The 23,625-nt window shown below is 40.3% G+C and overlaps 1 protein-coding gene across 6 annotated transcripts in view; it reads left to right on the forward strand.

The window, feature by feature from the left end:
- The window catches only part of LOC124612273, a 136,176-nt gene that overhangs the window by 34,487 nt on the left and 78,064 nt on the right, over positions 1-23,625 (forward strand). For all 6 annotated transcript variants that reach the window (XM_047140371.1, XM_047140372.1, XM_047140374.1 and 3 more), the window contains 4 exons: positions 970-1,034; positions 6,643-8,370; positions 12,155-12,346; positions 12,448-12,595. In XM_047140371.1, the coding sequence (XP_046996327.1) occupies positions 970-1,034; positions 6,643-8,370; positions 12,155-12,346; positions 12,448-12,595 (2,133 nt within the window). The remainder of the gene's footprint in view (positions 1-969; positions 1,035-6,642; positions 8,371-12,154; positions 12,347-12,447; positions 12,596-23,625) is intronic.

Below are 23,625 nucleotides of genomic sequence, written 5' to 3' on the forward strand. Positions count from 1 at the left end.
CTGGTTGAAAAGAACCAAAACTACACACCTCTGTAAGTGAGATGTATTAGAGCGCACTGAGCTTGAGAGGCCATTTTCTGCTCTCCCCAAAGGTTGTGCAAAAGCTAGTGGAGTGTTGTAAACAGCACCTCGAGGTAAGAAGGTACCAATGTTGGGGAAATCCCATGCCGACAATTTGGGGAGAGGGGAACAAAAACATTTCAGCTGCACCTATCAGGCTGATTGCACTCGATGAAGGGTTAAGAGAAATAATGTAGTTCGAAAAACAGCCTGAAATTGAAATACATCATTGACAAAAATGTAAATTGAAAGTGGAGAGAGGGGGGGGGGGAGGAAAGGGGAGGGGAGGGTAGGGAGTGGAGTGACACTGCTGTCAGCTGCATGAGGACATTACGCAGATTCGGCTGAGACAAGTGAAAATGGGTACTTGACTGGGATTTGAAGCCAGGATCTCTTGCTTACTAGGCAGGTGCGGTAACCACTGCGCCATCTGGGACACAGTGTTATCGCAGCTGCACAGACTATCTCAGCTTGCCTCACGGCCGGTCCACACTCCCATCGAGCACCACCTATCCCCAGCCACTGTCCATTTCCTCCGTATGCCCTCTTCTGCTTGTGAGTTTGCCAGGAGGTCGGACGTATTTGTGCATTCTCACTGAAGGAGGTGGATTCACTGCCCAGCTAGGTCTAGCAAATTATGAATGTGTGGTGACTGCTTCTTTGGACATGTCAGAAAGAACAGACACCATACATTCATACATTGACCACATGTAAGTACCCTGGTGTAGCCTACAAATAGTGAAGATTCATGTGAATCAGATCTCTACATGAATAAAACACAGTGACATGTTTTTAAAAGTGCAGAAGAAAAGTGTGAATATGATATGTTATGATGTAAGCCTCTTGGACATAAAATTTCTTTTGTCGTCCTAGCTTCATCCTTCCTAAATTCTGTGTTCGTGTTTACAGGAAACCATTGGTCGACAAAAATTCGTCGAGTGGTGTGAAACATCAGGTTGAACACATTGACTCAGGTGAGATCCAAAGTTAAAATATATGTATATGTGCTTTCTTTCTTGTAGCTCAAGTGTTATCCTAACCAGAATTAATGCTGTCCATAATATTTAGGGTTTGTAAGGGGGGGGGGGAGACGAAATTTTCACTACTTTCTGCTGCTTCCGAAGAATATACTGAGAGAGATTCAGATTTCATCTACAACAACTCATAATGTGGATGTAGTGTTTCAAACTTGTGGTAGATAAATCTTTAAGACATAATTGGAGGCATAGATGATGGGTTCAACTTTCTGTGTGTGAAATCTGAAGAATAGAACCTGAATTTTTATTAATTTGCATATGCACATGAAAAATGTAATTGTTCCTGGATTTTTTGCCAGTGTTAATTTTTCATTTTATTGTTGTGTATTAATATATTGCTTGTCTTACGTATTAGTGCTTTTTTACCGTACTACTTACACCATGTCCTCCGTTCGCCGCTCCTAGAAAAAATACACTTTATTAACACCACTTGAATTTTCACATCACAAAAGAGTTGATAGTTTCCTTCTTCCATCTAGGTAATTAATGAGCTTCCGTTGGCCTCTTCTGTCATATCCTGTAAGCAATAAAATGCATAAAATCAAAATTATTAGACAACTCATTGGCATGTGTTGTCTCAAGGAATCCCATTAATGGGTACCAGTAACGCTGGATTTTAGTAATAAATTTATAATTACCATTTCTGCATAAATGTTTTCAACTTTCCTACCAAATGCTGACTTTTTAGTCCATTTAATTTCTTTATTTCATTTTCCACAGTGCAGCCACTTCAAATGCAGCTGATTGCAAAAGTTTTTCTTCATTAGATTCTAACAACTTTTTGTGGTTTTTTTTAGTCCGCATGCTTTGCATTATGAAGAATTCCATATCCTTCATATTTTTCGATAACCATTGTGATGGTACCCACACACGAAATACTTTTGATCGTTATTTTCTAGGTGAAAGGGGTAAAGGAAATGAATTGCCAAGCATACAATTGCAACCTTTTATGAAAGTGAGTACGTTGCTCAGATTTTTGTCAAAGATCTTTGATAAGAGAAATCTGTTATAAAAGCACACATAGAATTGACTTTCAAAGATTTGACCAACAAGCATTTATAAAAGAACTTTGTCAAAAATCTTTCATGGTGTAATATGAGCCTTAATGAGAGGATTTATGTGGATTGAAGCTGTTGATGTTATGAATAACATTTTCAGGCTGTGAAATCTGCTTTAAGTACATGATGCGCTAAATGCTATCGTTGTACCTTCAATCAAAAATGCTATGGTGTACATCCATAGCAACTTTGACTTCCTTGTTAGCACTGTTAAAGAATTTGAATCCATCAGCTTGCCTTCACAGAAATTGATTGGAATGTTAATTGCAAGCTCATTGATGTTAGAAGTGATATTAGGCAGAGGGTAGTGATTAAGTTTGATATTGTCGGCAAGAAATCCAGGCTATTCAACTTTTGATACTGTGCAATAACGCCAGTGGGGGAGAAGTATGTGCTGCAGTGGACATCTCTCCAGGAATATTTAATCTCCAAAAATTATTACCATCATCATCTTGTGATGTTTTTCAAAAGTTTGCGGGTATGACAGTGTCAAAAATTTAGTTGCTAAGACACACAGCAAGTTTTTGAAATGAAGAAACCTGCCAAATTTGTAGTATAGCTAGCCACACAAGTGGAGAAGTGTACTCTCTTACCCTAGCCAAAGCAGGCAGTACATGAGTAAAGTTAATTTCAGTTTCCATTGATAATTTTTCTTACACAATTGCCTTATTACTATTTGCTCAAGTTTGTAACTCACTTAATATCCCTAATGACCAACTGTTGCCTTTGCGGTATTGCAAGTGTTAACCATGGCCGTAAAGCTGTCCCCTGCCACCAATATGCTTGCTAATAGCATCTGTCTTTGTGCAGGTTGCAGATTTCCCAGTAATGTGAAGTCCAATTAATGTTCCCAACTTTGCAAAGGTGAAATATGAAGACATTCATTCAAATGATCTCAGTATTTTGTTAGAAATTGTGAAAACATGAGAAGAAACTGGAGGTAACTCCGAATCTGTGAAATGTGGCTCGAACAAAAAAAAAACATGTAAAGTAATAGATTTCAGTAACAATGAAGAGATTTTAAATTTTTTGATTAAATGAAGGAGAGAGAAAAAGCCTAAAGTTAAGCAGTGTGCAGTCAGTTTTGTTTCGAAAAAGTGGAACATGTATAAATAGGAGGCGGCTTTACATCAAGCACGAAATATGTGCCAAAATGAAGCTTGAAAAAGTATTAAAGGAGAAAAATTCTGAAGGTTTACAACTGTTCATGAGCATCAGTGCACCCTTACTGAGGGAGATTACTGATTTCCAACTTTCTTCGACCCGGTTAAACAGATACAAGAAATTACACTGAAAAGGAAGTCAGAAAATTATGAACTTTCCTTAAAGTAAACATGTAGAGGAGATAGCTAATAGTATAGAGCAATTCGTAATTGATGTGAAGACAAAGCTTCTTTTTGTTTATAAAACTAATTAGTCAGGTGTAGTGCAAGAACGGCGCGCAAACTACTTTATTTTGAGCAAAAAACAGTCAGTTGCTTGTGCAATCAATGCTTGCTATGACATGTTTCATTATTCTCATCTCACTTTTCCAGATTTTACTATGTCCATTACAAGATTTTTGTCCCTAATCACTACTTGTTTTAAATTTTGGTCCTAATGTGCCTTGATGTGAAGAGAGATATAAAACTGTGTAATCCACTCATGCTTACCACAGGCACTAGCTGTTTAATGGCAAATATCGTGTAATTCTGGTAAAATCTGGAAAAATGGGAGAGAATAATTTGATCAATATTACGTCTGAAACGTCTTCTTCCCATTTCCAGAAAACAATGCATTGCTTTTGTTGGGAGTTTTGACCTGGACATGACATCTCCATCTTTGGGATGATGATGATGATGATGATGATGATGATGATGATGATGATAAGACTGTTAATATAATTTGGATTCCACCCAGAACTAATAGTGCGGTTCAGTCCTCTCCATAAAGTAATTGTTTGACAGTAGAAAGCAGTTTCTAGAAAATTGTTGGACAATGTAAACTCCAATAGCTCTTTGTACTTTCAGGTTTACCATTGGAACAGATTTGTTAAACTTCAGCCATTTGTGCATTGTCACTTTGTGCCAGCACATTTTGTTAAGAGGGTTTCACAGAAAGTAATGTACCACATTTTTTCCTTCAGCAATTCTTTATTGAACATAATGAGAATTATAATCGCAAAAGAATGGTGTTTTAGCCACGCACCATATTTTTCCAGATAATTTCAATCCGATTCTGTGGCCTTCCTCCACTGCGAAACAAGGGCGTTTATGCTCCTTTGGTACCAGTCCTTGTCCTGGTGGCAGAGCCAGTGCTTCACTGTATGAATCACAGCCTCATCATCCTCAATATGTCTTCCATGAATAGCATCGTTTAATGGCCCAAACAAGTGGAAGTCTGAGTGGGGCTAGGTCAGGGCTGTAGGGTGAATGGGGTAGCACTGTTCAACCCTGTTTTGCAATGTGTTCAGCTGTCCTCAGACTTGTGTGGGGCTGAGTATTATTGTTGCTGCAAAACATCTCCTGGGTTGCTGTGGTGCCAAAGTCACTGGAAGTGAGTCTTTTGAGTTTTGTTAATGTGTTGACACATGCTTATGAATTAATGGTACCAACTCTTGGCATCACATCAATGAGAATCACACCTTCACAGTCTCAGAACACAGTGATTATGACCTTGCTGGTGGAAGCAGTTGCTTTGAATTTTTTCTTCTGTGGGGAGTGGGAATGGCGCAATTCCAGCAACTGCCCCCCCCCCCCCCCTGGACTCAAAATGATGAACCCAGGTTTCTTCACCTGTCACAGTCCAGGACAAGACGGCCTCACCTCAGCTTCAAAATTTTGCGTCAAATCAAGACTAATGTTTGTTCCGTGCAATTTGATCCACTGCTAGACACCACGGGACCCATTTTGCACACACTTCTGGATATCTGAGAGTTTGGATAATTGCATCCACACTTCGTTTGCTGATTGACAGATGCAGCACCAACTGCCGAGTCATAATGCGTCAGTCTTTGCGAATGACATCAGCAGCTCAGTGCAACATGTCAGGTGTGACAGCCATTGGTGGTCGCCTAGACCGCCGCAAATTGTGGCGCTCCGACGCACTGCCTTCTGGTGACCTCACCCTCTGTGGCCAACAGCTAACTGTACTTCTGTTGACAGCAGATGCTTTGTAGACTTTGAACAAGTGTTTGTGAATATTCCCCACAGTTTTTCTTTGCAGTGAGAAATTAAATGACAGTACGTTGTTTGTAATGTACAAACTGTCCTGCAGCTTCGCTGTCTGTCGGAAGTGATGGAAACTTGGCATGCTTACCCAGGACATTTCAAATAATACATACGTAATGTTTCACATTCAGAGCATTGTTTTCGCATGAGAAAAAAATGTGGTGTATTACTTTCTGGGCAACCCTCTTAATTTGGACATGTACACCTGGTGTACAGAACATGGTCACGACCGTTTCTTACTCCATCCCAATTCTGTCTACATAAAATTAGTAAGCACTCAGTTTTGTTTTGTGACATTTGCCTGGTGTAAGGAAGATATTGATTTGTCATCCAGTGCACACTTTCCATTTTTGTGACAACCACAGGGAATAAACAAGGAAATGTTTCATTGCTTCTGAAATATACATATTCAATAATTATCATAAGAACTGTGCTTCAGGAATTATTATAAAATGTTTAATCTCAACAAATTAGTCTCAAATGATGGAAGCATCTGTAGTATAACATCATAAACTGCATTGATTTTCTTTCCTCTGCTAGTCACTTATGCAATACTTACATCTGCAGCAGCTTAGCTGACAATATGATGTGCAAGTTATTCCAAACGTTAATGATGTGAGAGACAATGGTGTGGCATAAGTGCTTAAAATTTGTGTGCGCGCAGTTTAGACTTCATACTACATGGTCCTACATTCTTGTAATGGCCACAACTGCTTGTTTGCCAATTCCCATCTAGGCAGAAGGGCTGTACAAATTACTGCTTAAAGTAGTTTTTCACGTGACAAATACTTTTTTAAATACTTGCAATGTGCCTTAGCACCTAAAATTTGGACAGTGAATTTCTTTGGATGAGTCCTTTCTGTAGGCAAAATTTTAGGGTAGATTTTTTTACATCAGATTGGAGGAATCCCACATTAGTAAGTTCACAAAAGATGGACATTTTAGTAAAAGAAGGAGACAAAGAAATTTTTCACTAATGCAGGATGGACTTCCAAAATAAAAATTAATGTAAAATTACCATCTTTGTGCACTTTCCTTGTTTCTGGTTCATTAACATTGCATATTATGACAGTACAGTAGGCTATGGTGTAATTTGAAAGTTTTTAGTTTAAATTGTTTTATGTTAAATTTTTAATACAATATTTTTGGAGTTGTGTTTTACTGTTAATGTTATTTTTACTGCTTCATATTAAGAAATTATATAATTTAATTTGTTGTAAAAACAGTAGTCCGTATTTTGAGCAAAATATTTGATTAATTTATTTATTTGCTTTTCAGTGCTACTTTCACCTTCGCATTGTCTACCAATAGACAAAGGAAGTAACAGAACAAGTACTCCAATTTTGATTTCACCTGTTTTCCCAGCAGTTTCAGTTCGTAATAAACGAAGGAACAACAATAATGATCTGAAGAGAGATGGCAGAAATATGTTGACACAGGAGTTGAGGAATAGTATTGAAAATATTGAGAAATCTTCCCAACACCACTCTTCCATTTTCGCTGCCTCTGATTCCACCTTTTCACCTTCACTGCTTCTGTGTGATGCAGATGACACTGATGGATCCAATGTGGTCAGATTTTTTGAATCACGTGCACATATTTCTGAATGTCTTCGTAACAAAGTTGAACAGTGTAAATGTGTGGATAGTCCCTTCTCCCAGATTGCAAAAATGACTAGAAATAGTATTGAAAATGAAAACATTGATTACAAAATTACACATCAAGATTCTTCTGGAAATATTTCAAGAATGAGATTGAGGAGAACTACAGCAAGTGAAAATGAAGGGCCTAATAATACTGATAACTCATTTAATCCTGATGAAAGCTTCTATTCATCAATCAAAATAAAACATAAAAGGAATAAGAAAACAAAGAATGGACGTGACAAAGTTGATAACACTAGAAATTCTGATGATTTCCTTTCGCCAATTTTCACAAGATCTAAGAGAACTAGAGAGAGTCAGGGTGTACGTGAGAAAGCTATTGGAGTTCAGGAATTTATAAGTGTTCATGATTCTAATAAAAGGTCTGGTAGTGACAGTGTGTATAATAAAGGTAAAAGCAATTGTAATATTGACGAAAGCATATCTTCGTCAGTCAGAATTAAACATACGAGAATTGAGAACAGATATCAAACACTTTCTAGTCATCAACATCGTGAGAGATACTTGGTGCCACTAGTTAGCGGTTCCCAGCACAATGAAAGTGGAAGCAATGGTGACAGCACAACTTGGGATAGACCAGAGATTGGCCAACTCCAATTTGCAATGACTTGTGAAAGTCCTGACATGTTCTCTTCTGTGGATGAGATTGAAACTGATATGGTTGCATTTAAATGTGGAACTGTAGTTCAAAAGAACCATTTGAACTTCTCTGACGAAAGTGCCTCAAGTAGAAATTTGTCTTCAGTCTCTGTTATTACAAACAATTCTCATGAGTACCATAGGTCACTCACGTCAAATGATGCACATTCATTTAATGTACATGTAAGAAAAGCAGAGTTCAGCCACTCAGTATCTTCAGTGGAAATCAGAGGTAACAGTGAAATGGATAGGAAGTCCATAGGTAACATCAACTTATCTTCACAGGTTAGCAATACACTTGATCTCACCAGTCCAGTACATGCAGGACTATCAGATTTAATAATTACTTCAGTACAGAATTCAGACTGTGATAATGTAGTAAATGAAGTGTGCGCTAATAGAAGTAAGTCATTAGAGGCAGAATTTGACAATGGTGGCTGTTTTAGAGCTACTGCAATTAAAAATTTAATGCCAGTTGATCCTGAAGTTAATCAGTGCAGCAGAACAAGTCAGAAATCTGCTCGTAGTTCTTCAGATGCTGCAGTGTTATCCCCTTCACACATTGAGACATGCATACCTTCATACAAAGATGTGTGTACAACTAACATGTTGTCACAGGCAACTCATCAAGAAGAAGAATCAGAGAATGTGTCCGATGTTTTATATCAAGCTGCTGTCAGCCACGAATTGAGCTATTGTAAAGGTACGTTCAGAGTAACATTATAATGATATGTAGTCATGTTTTGTGTACCCCTCAACTGAAATTGAAAATACTATACAGGGCTATTACAAATGACTGAAGCGATTTCATAGATTCACTGTAGCTCCATTCATTGACATATGGTCACGACACACTACAGATACGTAGAAAAACTCATAAAGTTTTGTTCGGCTGAAGCCGCACTTCAGGTTTCTGCCGCCAGAGCGCTCGAGAGCGCAGTGAGACAAAATGGCGACAGGAGCCGACAAAGCGTATGTCGTGCTTGAAATGCACTCACATCAGTCAGTCATAACAGTGCAACGACACTTCAGGACGAAGTTCAACAAAGATCCACCAACTGCTAACTCCATTCGGCGATGGTATGCGCAGTTTAAAGCTTCTGGATGCCTCTGTAAGGGGAAATCAACGGGTCAGCCTGCAGTGAGTGAAGAAACGGTTGAACGCGTGCGGGCAAGTTTCATGCGTAACCCGCGGAAGTTGACGAATTAAGCAAGCAGGGAGCTAAACGTACCACAGCCAGACGGTTTGGAAAATCTTACGGAAAAGGCTAAAGCAGAAGCCTTACCGTTTACATTTGCTACAAGCCCTGACACCCGATGACAAAGTCAAACGCTTTGAATTTTCGGCGCGGTTGCAACAGCTCATGGAAGAGGATGCGTTCAGTGCGAAACTTGTTTTCAGTGATGAAGCAACATTTTTTCTTAATGGTGAAGTGAACAGACACAATGTGCGAATCTGAGAATCCTCACGCATTCGTGCAGCAAATTCGCAATTCACCAAAAGTTAACGTTTTGTGCAATCTCACGGTTTCGGCCCCTTTTTCTTCTGCAAAAAAAACGTTACAGGACACTTGTATCTCGACATGCTGGAAAATTGGCTCATGCCACAACTGGAGACCGACAGCGCCGACTTCATCTTTCAACAGGATGGTGCTCCACCGCACTTCCATCATGATGTTCGGCATTTCTTAAACAGGAGCTTGGAAAACCGATGGATCGGTCGTGGTGGAGATCATGATCAGGAATTCATGTCATGGCCTCCACGCTCTCCCGACTTAACCCCCTGCGATTTCTTTCTGTGGGGTTATGTGAAAGATTCAATGTTTAAACCTCCTCTACCAAGAAACGTGCCAGAACTGCGAGCTCGCATCAACGATGCTTTCGAACTCATTGATGGGGACATGCTGCGCCGAGTGTGGGAGGAACTTGATTATCGGCTTGATGTCTGCCGAATCACTAAAGGGGCACATATCGAACATTTGTGAATGCCTAAAAAAACTTTTTGAGTTTTTGTATGTGTGTGCAAAGCATTGTGAAAATATCTCAAATAATAAAGTTATTGTAGAGCTGTGAAATCGCTTCAATCATTTGTAATAACCCTGTACTTCCTCATAAGCCTGTCTTCAGAAATTTTCTATTTATCACATAAGTGTTTGTATTTCTAAACTATCCCGAGTATTTATAGTGATCGTTGAAATAAGATTGCCATAGTCAAGCCGCTGAAAGAGCGTCCCTCTCAATTCACATACGTGGAGTGCATTGTGTGAAGGACACTCTAGTGCCACTCTGAATTCTGCAATTTGTGAATATTTCTGTGGTGATGACTTCCAATTGCCTCCCTGACAAGTCAACATCGCAGATGATGCTGCAAAGTGTTTGTCGCATATTGTGTTTCGGATTCAGTTTGTGTTAATGGAGTGGTGTCATGTCCTATTGTTAATTTCTACCTCGAGCCCAGGAAAGTAGGTTGTTACCTTAAATATTCAGTCTTGTCAAATGAGTAGTTGAAGCTCTGAAAATTAGAATGAACTCTATGAAGAAAATAATGAGGGAGAAATGTGCTGGAGAAGTACTGCCACTCTTTCTACTCCAGGAAAAATGCCAGAAGGCAGAACTTGGGAATTTTCAAGAGAATGGGCTTTGACAACACACGTAGAACTGTTAAACACGGAAAGAATCTCTCACCCAGAAGAAGCTCCTGGTCTTAACATGAGATAGTCAGTTGTTTATCTGAGGAAAAACCAAGCCTTGAGTGATACTAAAGAAGATAGGGATTCAATGGAAAACATTTTGTGGAAGAAGAATTCTGCCTGGATGGTAGGATATCATAGCCAGGATATGCTGCTTTCTGAGGGAAGTATCCAAATGCAAATGTTAAGAAATCATATGGTTGGATGAAGCATGGGTAACCCGTGATCATTCCAGGCTGACTGCAAGGATTAATGACACTGCATGAGAAACAAAGCATCAGTTGCAAAAGGCAGTTGGCTGACTCAACTAGAACAATCAATGGGTTTATTCCAAATGCTTCACTGTTTACTTTAAAAGAATCTGCGGATTTTAGAGGAAAAATTGTGAGAATGTGTGTTTCATACACCTTTTGCTGCCAGACAAAGAAAATAACTGCACTATAAGATCAGATTGTGGACCATGACACTCCTTTCAGTTAAATGAAGAACCTACATGCAGAAGCAGGAAGAATGACATATTGGATTGGCTAGAAAACAACAATATAGATTCATTTTATAGGGAAATGGAAGAGTCACAAATGCTGGAAATAATGAGGGCGTGTGTCGTATAATATCTCTTACATCATTGACAAAATTGCAGAAGAAAATGGTCGTAGTGTGTTGTCTTCTACATCATCATTGACACTTCAGTGCAATAGAAGTCGTGTGGACTCAATTGAAATCGCCCCCCCCCCCCCCTCCTGCCGACAGAAATGAAAGTTTCAAAGTAAGACATTAGGCAATATTACTCCCACAACATGGATCAGTGTGGTCATACACTCCTAGCACATCTTAGAAAAGATATCAGCAGAAGCAGGAGGGAAGATAGTGGTTGTGACATAGATGTGGCTAACGAATATGCTCTCATTGACTTTGAAATAAATTTGCTGAGTGCGAATAGTTGCAACTGTGCTAGGTATAGATGTTCTACTATTTCATATGTCACCAATAGGTAGTGCATCCATACATAACACAGCTGAAGCCAAGTTATTCGTGTTCGGCGAATTTATTTCAAAGTAATTTTGGACGACTGTCTATTGTCTGCAATACCTGTTCATCCAGACATGCAAATAAATCGCATTAAAGACTGTGGTTCTCTATCCGCTTCCTTGTGATACCAAGTAAGAGATTACCCAGTGCATTAAAATAACGTATTTAAATACTGAAAATATTGTAATCTTTCTCTCAACATTTTCCAAATGTTAAATTCTTTTTAATTACAGAGAAAGGGTGTTTTGGTACTCCAAGGTTGTCAGTGGTTTTACGTGCTTCAGTAGTACGGCATTGCAACAGCTCTACAATTTACATTCATAATCATGCGATAGACATGGCACAATAGCAGCATTGGCAACATAGCTGCCGGCTGTTGGGGACGTCCTTTTGGCGACTGTACTATAAGTGCTTGACTTGTTTTAGTTTATATATGTCCCTACATTTTATGATGAAGTATAACCAGTTTTATTTATGGCCTTGTTAGTAAGCAGTGTCTTTCAAACACCCCTTGCATACACAACACACATTGGCATGTGTTTTATATTTGTCAGAAATTCTTGAATTTGTCATTGTGTTTGGGTCATTCTGTGCTCAGTGTTAATTGATGTTGACCCTTGACGCTTTTGCAAATCCCATTTCAGAAATTACTTTAACTCTTATTAGTCATGGCCAATTTTGTGTACTGATTTACCAGTTGCATAACAATAGAGTGTAGTATTTAATGTATTAGTTGACTAGTCTGTCATTCATACAATCTTTCTGCAGGGCAAAATTTGGCCCACAGCACGGGTCTGTACTGTGGAAAAGATGCAGAACTGTCGTATCGTAAATCCAGCAGGAGGTCCAGTCTGTGTAGGAGGCTTTCGCATGTGGTAATTCCAGAAAGGCGGACACGAGGAAGTAATAATTCAAATGGATCATTGCCAGTGTCTGATAAAAGATCTGTCCCCCTTTCAGGTATGTCTGCCAGTTTTGATATTTGTGCAAGTGTACACAACTTTGTGTGCAAAGTGATATTAATCTGTGGGTCTGTGTTTTACATTCTTCCCAAATAATAGATTTTACCGTCTCCGTAATAATAGAGGAAGACGAAGACGAACTGGCTCCTGAAGTTGCGGCTCAAGGACTAGATTCTGCAAGGGGCATGGTATTGGGCAGGTGTAACCAGCTCGAACCCCTTAGTTTTGAGAAGGCCTTTCCACCCAGGTATGACATCCTTCCACATTTAATGCAATTGTAAAAAAATTTAAGGCACAATACACACTTTGCAAGTAGTGAGCATAATGACGTTTGCAGTAACTTTTCTGTGTACACTATAGTGTGACATAGCTGTTAGTATCAAAAAGTTAGTAGACATAAAGAAAGACAATATCCTACATTGAACTGACTGGTCTACAGCCTGCTTCAAATAATATGGCACTTCTACGCATAGAGGCGGGGCGATAAGAAGGTGTGAGGGGATGAGGTTTGCACATGCATTGCAGCAGAGATATGTAGACGAAGTCTGTGTTGCTGAACTGTGTTGATGTTCATTTGCCTTCGGTACATTGTATTATACGTTCAAATCTATGAGGGAATAATGCATTTTAAAACAGATTTCAATCATTCGTCTACATGAGAGAAATCTTACTTCTGAGTCTTGAGGTTGTATCCACTGCTTCACAACAATTGTCTGTGTGACATCAGAAGGTGAGAACAGCTGATACAGCTTTGTGAAGATGTCGACCAATTTTTCTCAAAACGACGATTGTCTAATGACTCGTTGAAAATAATTGCCATTTATTGTGATTTGGACTGTATTATAAGTAAAAATGTAATAAGTAACAAAATAAACTACAAACTCAAACTGAAATCATTATATTTGTTTGACAACTGCTTCTGCTCCATATAATTTTTTTCAGTGTGTATGATGTGCTTATGTAGGTGTGTTTCGCTGCTGTTCAGTGTAAACCACTATGTGTAAAAAAGAATCACTGGTCGCAAACAGTAGAGCAAAAGACTATCATAAAAATTGTCAGTATGATATCACATTCTTCGGTGTCAACAGGCATTATGAGTTTAAACTAACTCGTTCATTACAGTGGGAGAATGCATTTATGATCCATTGAACAAGCTAACAATTAACCATCTTCTATGAATAACTCAACAGAATGCTGACTGATAACGTCAAAAACCACCGATATCTCGACAGGTAACCTGCCCCCCTTTTTTCATTTTTAAGCATTTTCCATTTTGTGCTATGAAAATGGCAGGGGTTTACAGTGTCAAAATACTGGGGTGTTTGATGAATTTATCCACCCGCATTCTCACAAGTAATACTGTAGGCTGGGAAAAGCTTAACATTTCCTTGGGCAAAGTGTTGAACATTATAGTCTGAATACTTCACAGGCTACATATTCCTAATCCATAAAAGCTAGGAAGTTCTCATGTACAGTGTATGCAATTGATACGTTGACAAAGTTTTCAAACCATGCGTCTTTAAAACCAAGAAAGATCATTACTTTGCTTCAGTCTACATCGTAATACCATCTACTATCTGAGTCCATGTCCGAACCATCTGATTGTAAATTTATTATGATACATTCAAGACATTTATCCATCTTCACCTTCCTGTGAAAGTATATTTTTGAAACTTTTCAGCGTGACACACACAGTGTGCCCACGATGACGGGGATGCTGCCTATTTCTGCAAGCCTAAGCCTTTCAGTGTCTGTTATATATATATATATATATATATATATATATATATGCTTGTGTCTGTGTGTGTGTGTGTGTGTGTGTGTGTGTGTGTGTGTGTGTGTGTGTGCGCGCGTGCGCGCGCGAGTGTATACCCGTCCTTTTTTCCCCCTAAGGTAAGTCTTTCCGCTCCTGGGATTGGAATGACTCCTTATCCTCTCCCTTATATACACACACACACACACACACACACACACACACACACACCAGGAACCAAATGAGAAGAAGAGCCAGCAGCAACACCCATTTTCCAGCAGGTATTCGTGGAGTGATTCTGATTCACCCATGTTTCATCAAGGTAATACACTCTAGAACTACCTCCTCCTCTTGTGCCGTGCATCTCTATAATGAAGTGCTTCGTGCTGCTTCCATGTCACTTCTTTCAATTAAAAGCTCTCTTCTTAACATGTTTGAAACCAATGTATTTTAAAATTCTTTACATTGATGAAATGCTAAATTTGAAGCCAATTTGCTCAGGCATAATTGTAACAAGTTTCTGTGATGTTGGGTATTCCCTTGTTATATGTATTTCAAACACAGAGTGCTTTAAAACATCATTGTCAAAACCACCTATTTGTGTTACAGATTTCTTGCAATTTTTGTGATTTTCAGGCGACATGAAAACAAAATTTCATGAGTTTTTTTACGGCTCCGACAGTTTTGTTTACTATTCTCTGTCCAGTTCTCTTGCAAACATATGCTTCTGCAGTTCGTTCTTGAGTGTTGAAAATGTCAAAAGTAGAAGTGTTTTCATAGATTCATCTTAAAGCTGTTTCTCTACTGTTCCCCTCTCGAATAGCGCACATGAAACATGAACGCTTCTATCTTTCCTTGCAAACTCTAATTTATCTTATTTTACTATGATTAACATTCCTCCCCATGTAGGTTGGCACCAACAAAGTATTTTCGCACTCTGAGGAGAAAGTTGGTGACTGAAATTTCATGAGAGAATCCTGCCGCAACAAAAAAGCCATTGATTTGATGATTGCCACCCCAATTCGTGTATCATATCCGTGGCAGTCTCTCCCCTATTTCACGAAAATACAAAATGAGCTGCCCTTCTTCGAACTTTTTCGATCAATTCTATCTGCTGTGGATCTCTCACCTGACAGCAATACTCCAGGAGGCTGAAAAGTGTAGGGTAAGTAGTCTCTTTAGAGGACCTGTTGCATTTTCTAAGTGTTACCAATAAATCCTACCAATAAATCGCAGTCTTTGGTTTGCTTTCTGCATCACGTTATCGTTGTGATAGTTGCATCTTAATCTATTCGTAATTGTAATCCCTAAGTGTTTACTCGAATTTACAGCCTTCAGGATCGTATGTTTTATCCTGTAAATCAAATTTAGCAGATTCCTTTTAGTAATCATGCAGATTACTTCAGACTTTCATTATTTAGAGTCAACTGCCACTTTTCTCACTATACAGATGTCATTTTCTGAATTGTTTAATCTTTGATGACTTTATAAGACAATAAATCACAGCATCATCTGTGACAGTTTAAGAGGGCTGCTCAGGTTGTCTCCTAAGTCGTTTATTAGATCAGGAACATGGAAGTGCCTATCACACTTCCTAGCAAAAGCCAGATATCACATCTGTTTTACTCCATGATTTTCCGTTGATTACTACCTATGAGTGATCTGTCTGACAGGAAATACTCCATAGGTGTGCAATTTAATTAAAGTTGCTTGTGGGGAACTTCACGTTTATTGCCGTCACATTACATTTTTCACTTGGAAATCACGCAGTCTACAGATACACAGCCACATTTATGCTATAATTCGGTTGCTCTGTGAATGAAACGGCATTGTCGCAAAATACGGCAACAGCGCAGCACATGGGAGAGATTCTGGCAGTCTAGTTTGTAACTCGCAGTTAGCCACTCGGAAAGAGAATTATTGAATATTATTGGCTACTAGCAGTTAACAGTGCGGGATGTGCAGGAAGGCTGAAAATACTGTGGGGATGCGCAGGGAGGCTGAAAATAGGGCCGCCTTCCAACATGATGCGAGCTATAGTGTTGTCAATATTTATACAATTTCATAAGGGCAGAAACATTACATTAGCAGACAAATGTTACACCTTACTATGATTGGCTCATTGGCTAAGATTTCGGCTCTTGTTTGTGCTTTCCAATTAATAGGTCCAAAGTTTTTTGTTTCAGTAACTCACTGGAAGGTGTTTTGCATTTTGACAACATCAATATTTATTCATAAATTCTTGACACTTTCTAAAACTCCACTTTTTTAAGTAAATTCCTTGTGCAACATTTCATCACAACACAGAGAACTTGATAGTTACATAGACCAATCTTGACAACAGCTGAAACTATTGTGGCATGTTTGGTGCCTAAAATTTGTGTTAGTAGTGCATACAAAACTGTCAGACAATTCTAGAACAGGATGTAGTTAAAATGAATTTTATTATGACTATCTCAACTGAAACTGCTTCCCAGGTGTAAATTAAATAATGTTTTCTGGAAATAATTATTTATACGTCTAATAATTAATAACGAAAGTTGCAAATTTTGACAATACAAAAACTCAGCTTCCTGTCTTTGTATAATTGTCGATTGAATTATTGATAGCAAAATCAGAAAAAATTTCTTTACATTACAACTAAATCACAATAATATTCTGTCTCACTGTAGCAGTATTATGAAAAGGAAAGTTGCTACTCACCAAATAGTTAAGATACTGAGTCGCGATCGGGCACATCAAAAATACTGTCACAATAATAGCTCACACACCTGACTGCAGCCTCTGGCAGCATTGCAATCAACAGCTTCAGTGCATGATGGGAGTGGCAACTGGGTGGGGGTCTACATCTACATGGTTACTCTGCAATTCACACTTAGTGTCTGGCAGAGGGCTCATCGAACCATTTTCATACAACATCTCTAAGACTCCACTCTCAAATGGCGTGTAGGAAAAAGGAGCACCTAAATCCTTCCATTCCAGCTCTGATTTCTCTTATTTTATCATGATGATCATTTCTCCCTACGTAGATGGGTGTCAACAAAATATTTTCGCATTCGGAAGAGAAAGTTGGTGATTGATATTTCATAAATATATCTCGCAGCAAAGAAAACCGCCTTTTTCAGTGACTGCCACCCAAACTTGCGTATCATACCAGTGACACTCTCACCCCTATTGCGTGGTAACACGAAACGAGCTGCCCTTCTTTGCATTTTTTCGATGCCCTCCGTCGATCCTACCTGGTAAGGATCCCACACTAAGCAGCAACATTCCAGCAGAGGTAGGACAAGTGCAATGTTGGCTGTCTCTTTATTGGGTTTGTCGCATCTTCTAAGTATTCTGCTAACAAAGCAGTCTTTGTTTCACCTTCCCCACAATATTATCATGTGGTCTTTCTAATTTAAGTTGCTCGTAATTGTAATTCCCAGGTATTTAGTAGAATTAACAGCCCTTAGATTTGTGTGATTTATCGTATACCCAAAATTTATCGGATTTCTTTCAGTATCCATGTGGATGACCTCGCACTTTTCTTTGTTTAGTACCAATTGCCACTTTTCGCACCATACAGAAATTCTCTCTACATGATTTTGTGATTGTAATTGATCGTCTGATGATTTTATTTGATGGTATATTACGTCGTCATCTGCAAACAATCTAAGGGGGCTGCTCAGTTTATCACCTAGATCATTTATGTAAATCAGGAACAGCAGAGGGCCTATGACACATCACTACGAACTGTGATCTCTCTGAAAGGAAATCACAAATCCAGTCACACAACTGAGATGATACTCCATATGCATGTAGGAGATGCCCCCGAACAACCTATGGATCACGATGTTCTGGCTTTGGCTGAAAGCCGTTCCATGCTGTCGGCCGCCGGCTCTCTGCAGTCGACGAGTTGAGAGCACGCTGTCGGCCGCCAGCTCTCTGCAGTCGTCGAGTTGAGAGCACGCTGTCGGCCGCCAGCTCTCTGCAGTCGTCGAGTTGAGATGAACCGTGGTAAGATTTTTCTCTTTTGTGTCCACGCTATGTCCATTATCCATTGGAATATCCGTGGCATTAGAGCCAGTCGGGATGAAGTGTCGATCCTTTTACGATCCTGCTCCCTGGTCATCTTCTGTCTTCAGGAAACAAAGCTGCATCCCCACAATTGCTTTGTTTTCCCTCTTTCCCAGTCAGTCCAGTTTGATCTCCCCTCTGTTGATGGCACTCCAGCACACGGGAGACTCAAGATTCTTCTCCATGATACTGTCCATTATCACCCAATCCCCTTAAACAGTTCCTTCCAAGCTGTTGCAGTCCGTCTATCCCTTTCTAGATAGACCTTCTCTCTTTGTACCGTATACATCCCATCGTCCACACTGATGGCAAGAGCTGATCTTCATCTCATCTTTACTAGCTCTTTTAACACCTTCACTCCCTCCTCAGAAGTTTGGAGTCTAATTCGATGGTTATCTGGCGTGCCTAGTTTCTCCCCGATCTCTGGGCTCACTGTCGTGCATGATACCTTAGTGGACCCAGTCACAGTTTCTAACTCATTGGGTCAGTACTTTGCTGACATTTTGAGCTCTTCAAATTACCTGCCAGCCTTTCTCCCGAAGAAAAGTGCAGCGGAAGTGTGACCTCTTGCTTTCTCTTCTCAAAATAGCGAAAGCTATAACACTGTTTTCTCCATGCGGGAACTCCAATACGCGCTCTCTTCTTCTCGCTCTTCTGCCCCAGGACCGGACGGTGTGCATGTCCAAATGTTGCTGCCTTTATCATACCATAGTCTGTGTTACCTCCTATGCCTTTATAATCAAATTTGGACCGACAGTACTGTTCCCAGAAGATGACGGGAAGCTGTCATCGTCCCTCTTCCGAAACCTGGAAAGGACAAACATCTCTGCTCTAGCTATCACTCCATTTCCCTCACAAGTAGTATATGTAAGGTTTTGGAGCGTATGGCGAATTGCCATTTAGCCTGTTGGCTGGAGTCCCGAAACCTTTTAACATCTGCTCAATGCTGTTTCCGGAAGCATCGTTCTGCAGTTGCCATCTTGTTGCTCTCTCCACTTATATCATGAACAATTTTCTCAGGAAACGCCAAACGATAGCAATGTTTTTTGATCTAGAGAGAAAATACGATACCTGTTCAAGGACAGGCATCCTCCACACACTGTTCTCTTGGGGCTTTCGAGGTTGGCTACCCCTCTTTATTTGTGAATTTATGACAGAACGCTCATTTAAAGTCCTAGTGAACACTACTCTCTCCCGTACTTTCTCCCAAGAAAATGGGGTGCCCCAGGGCTCCGTGCTAAGTGTTGTACTGTTTGCCATTGCCATAAATCCAATTATGGATTGTCTCCTTCCTGATGTCTCGGGCTCCCTCTTTGTGGATGATTTTGCAATCTGCTAGAGCTCTCAACAGACCAACCTTCTTGAACGACGCCTTCAAGGATGTCTCGATCACCTTCACTCTTGGAGCATCAAAACCGGCTTCTACTTTTCTCTCAGTAAGACAGTTTGTGTCAATTTTTGGCATCGTATGGAGTTTCTTCTGCCTTCCCTACATCTAGGCCCTGTCGACCTTCCGTTCGCGGACGTCACTAAATTCTTGGGATTTATGTTTGACAGAAAACTGTGCTTGTCCTCCCACGTTTCCTATCTTTTGGCTTGCTGTCTGCGATCCGTCAACACCCTCCGTGTTCTGATTGGTACCTCCTGGGGAGCAGACCGAGTGGTCCTTCTCCACCTATATCAAGCCTTAGTGCACTCGAAATTGGACTATGGAAGCATAGATTACTCCTCTGCTTGGCCATCTATTCTTCAGCACCTCGACTCTGTCCTCCACCGTGGATTGTGTTTAGGGTCTGGAGCTTAAAGCTGAGACTGCTGAACCTCTGCTGCCTAATCGGCGAGCTGCCCTTCTGATTCGTTATGCTAGCCACCTGTCTTCCATGCCTGCTAATCCAGCCCATGACCTTTTAATGAATTTTATCCATAGTGGATGCTGTCGAACTCCGTGACTCCCTTTATGGGATTGTAGAAAAATATCCACTACCAGTCACAATAAAAGGTTGTTTATTCGTCACACGACTGGTTTCGGGATTGTGCCCATCTTCAGGTGTTTATACATTCGTTTACATGTTTGTACTGTTGGAGGTCACTGTATAAATACAAAAAATTATTTGCTGGTGACTAATTTTTTGTATTTATACAGTGATCTCCAACAGTACAAACATGTAAACGAATTTATAAACACCTGAAGATGGGCGCAAGCCCAAAACCGGTGGTGTGACGAATAAACAACCTTTTATTGTGACTGGTAGCGGATATTTTTCTACAACCCCATGACCTTTTTTTCGACGCCTCCTTGAGTTCAGGGTATGCAGGCCGCCCTTCATCTCTACTACCACCGGGCATCCGCTTCCGTCAACTACTACGTTCTCATGCTTTCCACTTTCTTAAAACCTTCTTGACAACTGGGGGTACAGCACCGCCTTGGCTCGGCCCCCGGACCTGCCTGCTTTGTGACCTTTCTCAGCTTCCCAAGGATGGTACCCGTTCTCTCATTTATCATCGGGCATTTGCTGCTCTATGCACACAAATGAAGGATGCCACATTTATTTACACTGACGGCTCAAAAACCTCATTTGGTGTTGGGAGTGCTTATATTGTTGGCAACACCCCTAATAGATTTCAGCTTCCCGACCAGTGTTCAGTTTTTACTGCGGAGCTTTACGCTGTCTGCAGGCTGTCGAATACATCTGTTGCCATAAGCGGATACAGTATATTATATGCTCAGATTCGCTCAGCTCTCTCCTCAGTCTCAAGCTCTTTACCCTGTCCACCCTCTGGTCCACTGGATTCAGGACTGCCTCCACTTGCTCCTCTTGGGGGGCGTCTCCGTGGAATTCCTCTGGATCCCAGGACAATGGTATCCGTGGAAACGAGGCGGCTGATATAGCGGCCAAGGCTGCAGTCTCTCTTCCTCAGCCTGCTGTTCGCATGGTTCCCTTCGCTTATCTACAGTGTGTTTTATGTCGTTGTGCTGCTCTTTTATGGCACGTACATTGGTCTACACTTCCCGATAATAAATTGCGGGATGTGAAAGCTCTTCCCTGTGCTCGGACCTCTGCCTCTCACTCATCATCGGGAGGAGGTAATTTAAACTAGTCTCCGGATAGGGCACTGTCTTTTTAGCCATCGACATCTTTCAAGTGGCGATCCTCCCCCACTTTATCCCCACTGCTGTCATCTGTGGAAGGTGAGATACCTCTCATTTTAGTGCCCCTATTTTACTCCACTACGCACCCATTTATAACTGTTGCCTGATTTATCTTCCATTTTAACAGATATCGCGCTCAGCCGATCGCGTACTCGAGCTTGTCAGTGAGATGATGCCAGTCATTTGAAGCTCTTTTTGTGGAAAACAACCCCCCCTCCCTCCTTTCTATAGTGGATTTATAATCTTTCCTTCTGGTTTTTAGTTTCTCCACTTCGAGTTTCGCTCCCATTGCTGCTGATTTCCAATTTGGTTTTTTCCCCTTCCCTAAGCCACAGAATGGTCACTAACGACCGTAGCAGTTTTGTACCACAGGAGTTAGAAGAGGTTCTGATCAAAGGGTGGCATAACATTCCACTGAAGACTATACAATCATTATATGCCAGGTTTCCAAGAGGAATCACAGCTGTATTACAGGCAAATAGGGGTCAAACGCTTTATTAATAAACTATTCCCAAGTAAGAACAGGTGTTATCTTTATTTTGCCTATCCCCTGTATGTATTGGAGGAGCTTAACTAGCAAGAAGAGATCTCCAGGTATCTCGCCCTGCAGCCATTCACCCTGGTGGACGCTACTTGCGAGTAATCGCCGAAGGAAAAAAATCGGAATTTTGCATGACACTCAATAGCATTAAAAAACAAGAAGTTTGAAGACTGGTAGTGTGGTGTATTTTTGTTTATACAGTGAAATTTGAACTCAGTGGAATGTTTGTAATTCCAAGCTCTGCTCAAACTGCACAAGTATTACGGTACCAATGTATTGAGTAGACTTTCAAATGCTAATTTTTGTACAAAGTGGAACATGCTTAACGTGGATGTGATGCAAATTTCAAACATTATTAATAATGTATTGCATAATGTGGTAAAGAACTTACGCTATTACACTGTAGGTTAGTTATTCATGACTCTGCAAGGATGCTACTATTAACACAATAACAGTACAGCCCTGACAATGCTGTGAAGCGAATCAAAAGCGAGAAAAGATCCCCGGCTTGGTGCAGTGCTGTGCTGCAGATCTAGACATCAAACCATGCTGCTCTGTGCAACAAGAAGTAGGTTATGCTCAGTGTTGGTACATCGAAGGAGCACTCCGTTTGTCTGTTTTTCTCGTTTTGAAATATTAAATTTTAGACGCTTGTGGGCACACACTGGTCCGGTTTTGTGCACCTACAAACACTCTGCTGCAATCTACCCAGTGAAAAAGGTGGGGTGGTGTTCAGTTAAACAATGGTTTCACCTGGCAAGGTTCAGCATTCCAAAGAGCGCCAGTATACAAATTAGATATTTTCAGAAACAAGGATAAGATGCAGGATACATGGATGAAAGGAAGTGGGCAAACGAAAAGAAAGCCAAAGAAATGAAGGAATTAACGAGATAATGTGGGAATGGTTCATAAGTGCACAGGCAAGAAACTTACCTTTGGATCCACATTGCAGAGTGAAGCTCTGAAAGTTGCTAAAGAGCTTGAAAATACTGAGTTTAAAGCATTCACAGGATGGCTGGACAGTTTCAATGCTAGGCACAACACTGTGCGGAATGAAGTGTGTGTGGAAGTTACAGATGTGGGAGGAAATGTAACAAAAGAATGGAAGGCAATATTGTACTGTAATCTAATTGCAAATTATGAACTGAAAGAAATGTTCAGTGTCGATGAAGCAGGACTGTTTTATTGTGCATTTCTTCTGAAATCTCTAGCAAGAGGTGAAAAGTCGTCTAGTAAAAAAACAGCCAAGGAAAGACTCACTATGCTGCTGTGTGGAAACATGTTACGTGAAATAGAGAAGCCACTGGTGATAAGAAAGGTTACAAAACTACTTTGTTTCAAAAATGTAGATGTCAGTAAGCTTTCAGTTACGTGATGAAACAGTAAAAAGAAGTGGGTGGTTACTGGTCTTTGGGAGAATGGCTGGGCTCTTCAAGTGCCAAAATGAAGAAAGGAAATCGCAAAGTTCTCATTTTCCGAGACAGTAAAACCTGCCACCTGAAAGTCAAATTTTCGAACATGAAACTGCCTTGCTTCCCACCAGGTTGAACTAGCCTCACACAATCCATGGACCATGCACATTTCATAATAGGTAATCACTGATGCAGTCTCTTATTCTTAATATTGGAGAAGCTGAAAGTGCATTTGTTCTGGCATGGTCGGTTTCTGTCCTGGAGGCAGTAAATGGGATTAGTTTGCCAGTAAGGGAAATAAAGCCTGACACTGTTACAAAGTGCTTCAACAAAGTGGCATTTGGAAGTCAAAAACAACACA

The sequence above is a fragment of the Schistocerca americana genome, chromosome 4, assembly GCF_021461395.2.
Source record: "Schistocerca americana isolate TAMUIC-IGC-003095 chromosome 4, iqSchAmer2.1, whole genome shotgun sequence".
Taxonomy (NCBI): Eukaryota; Metazoa; Arthropoda; class Insecta; order Orthoptera; family Acrididae; genus Schistocerca; species Schistocerca americana.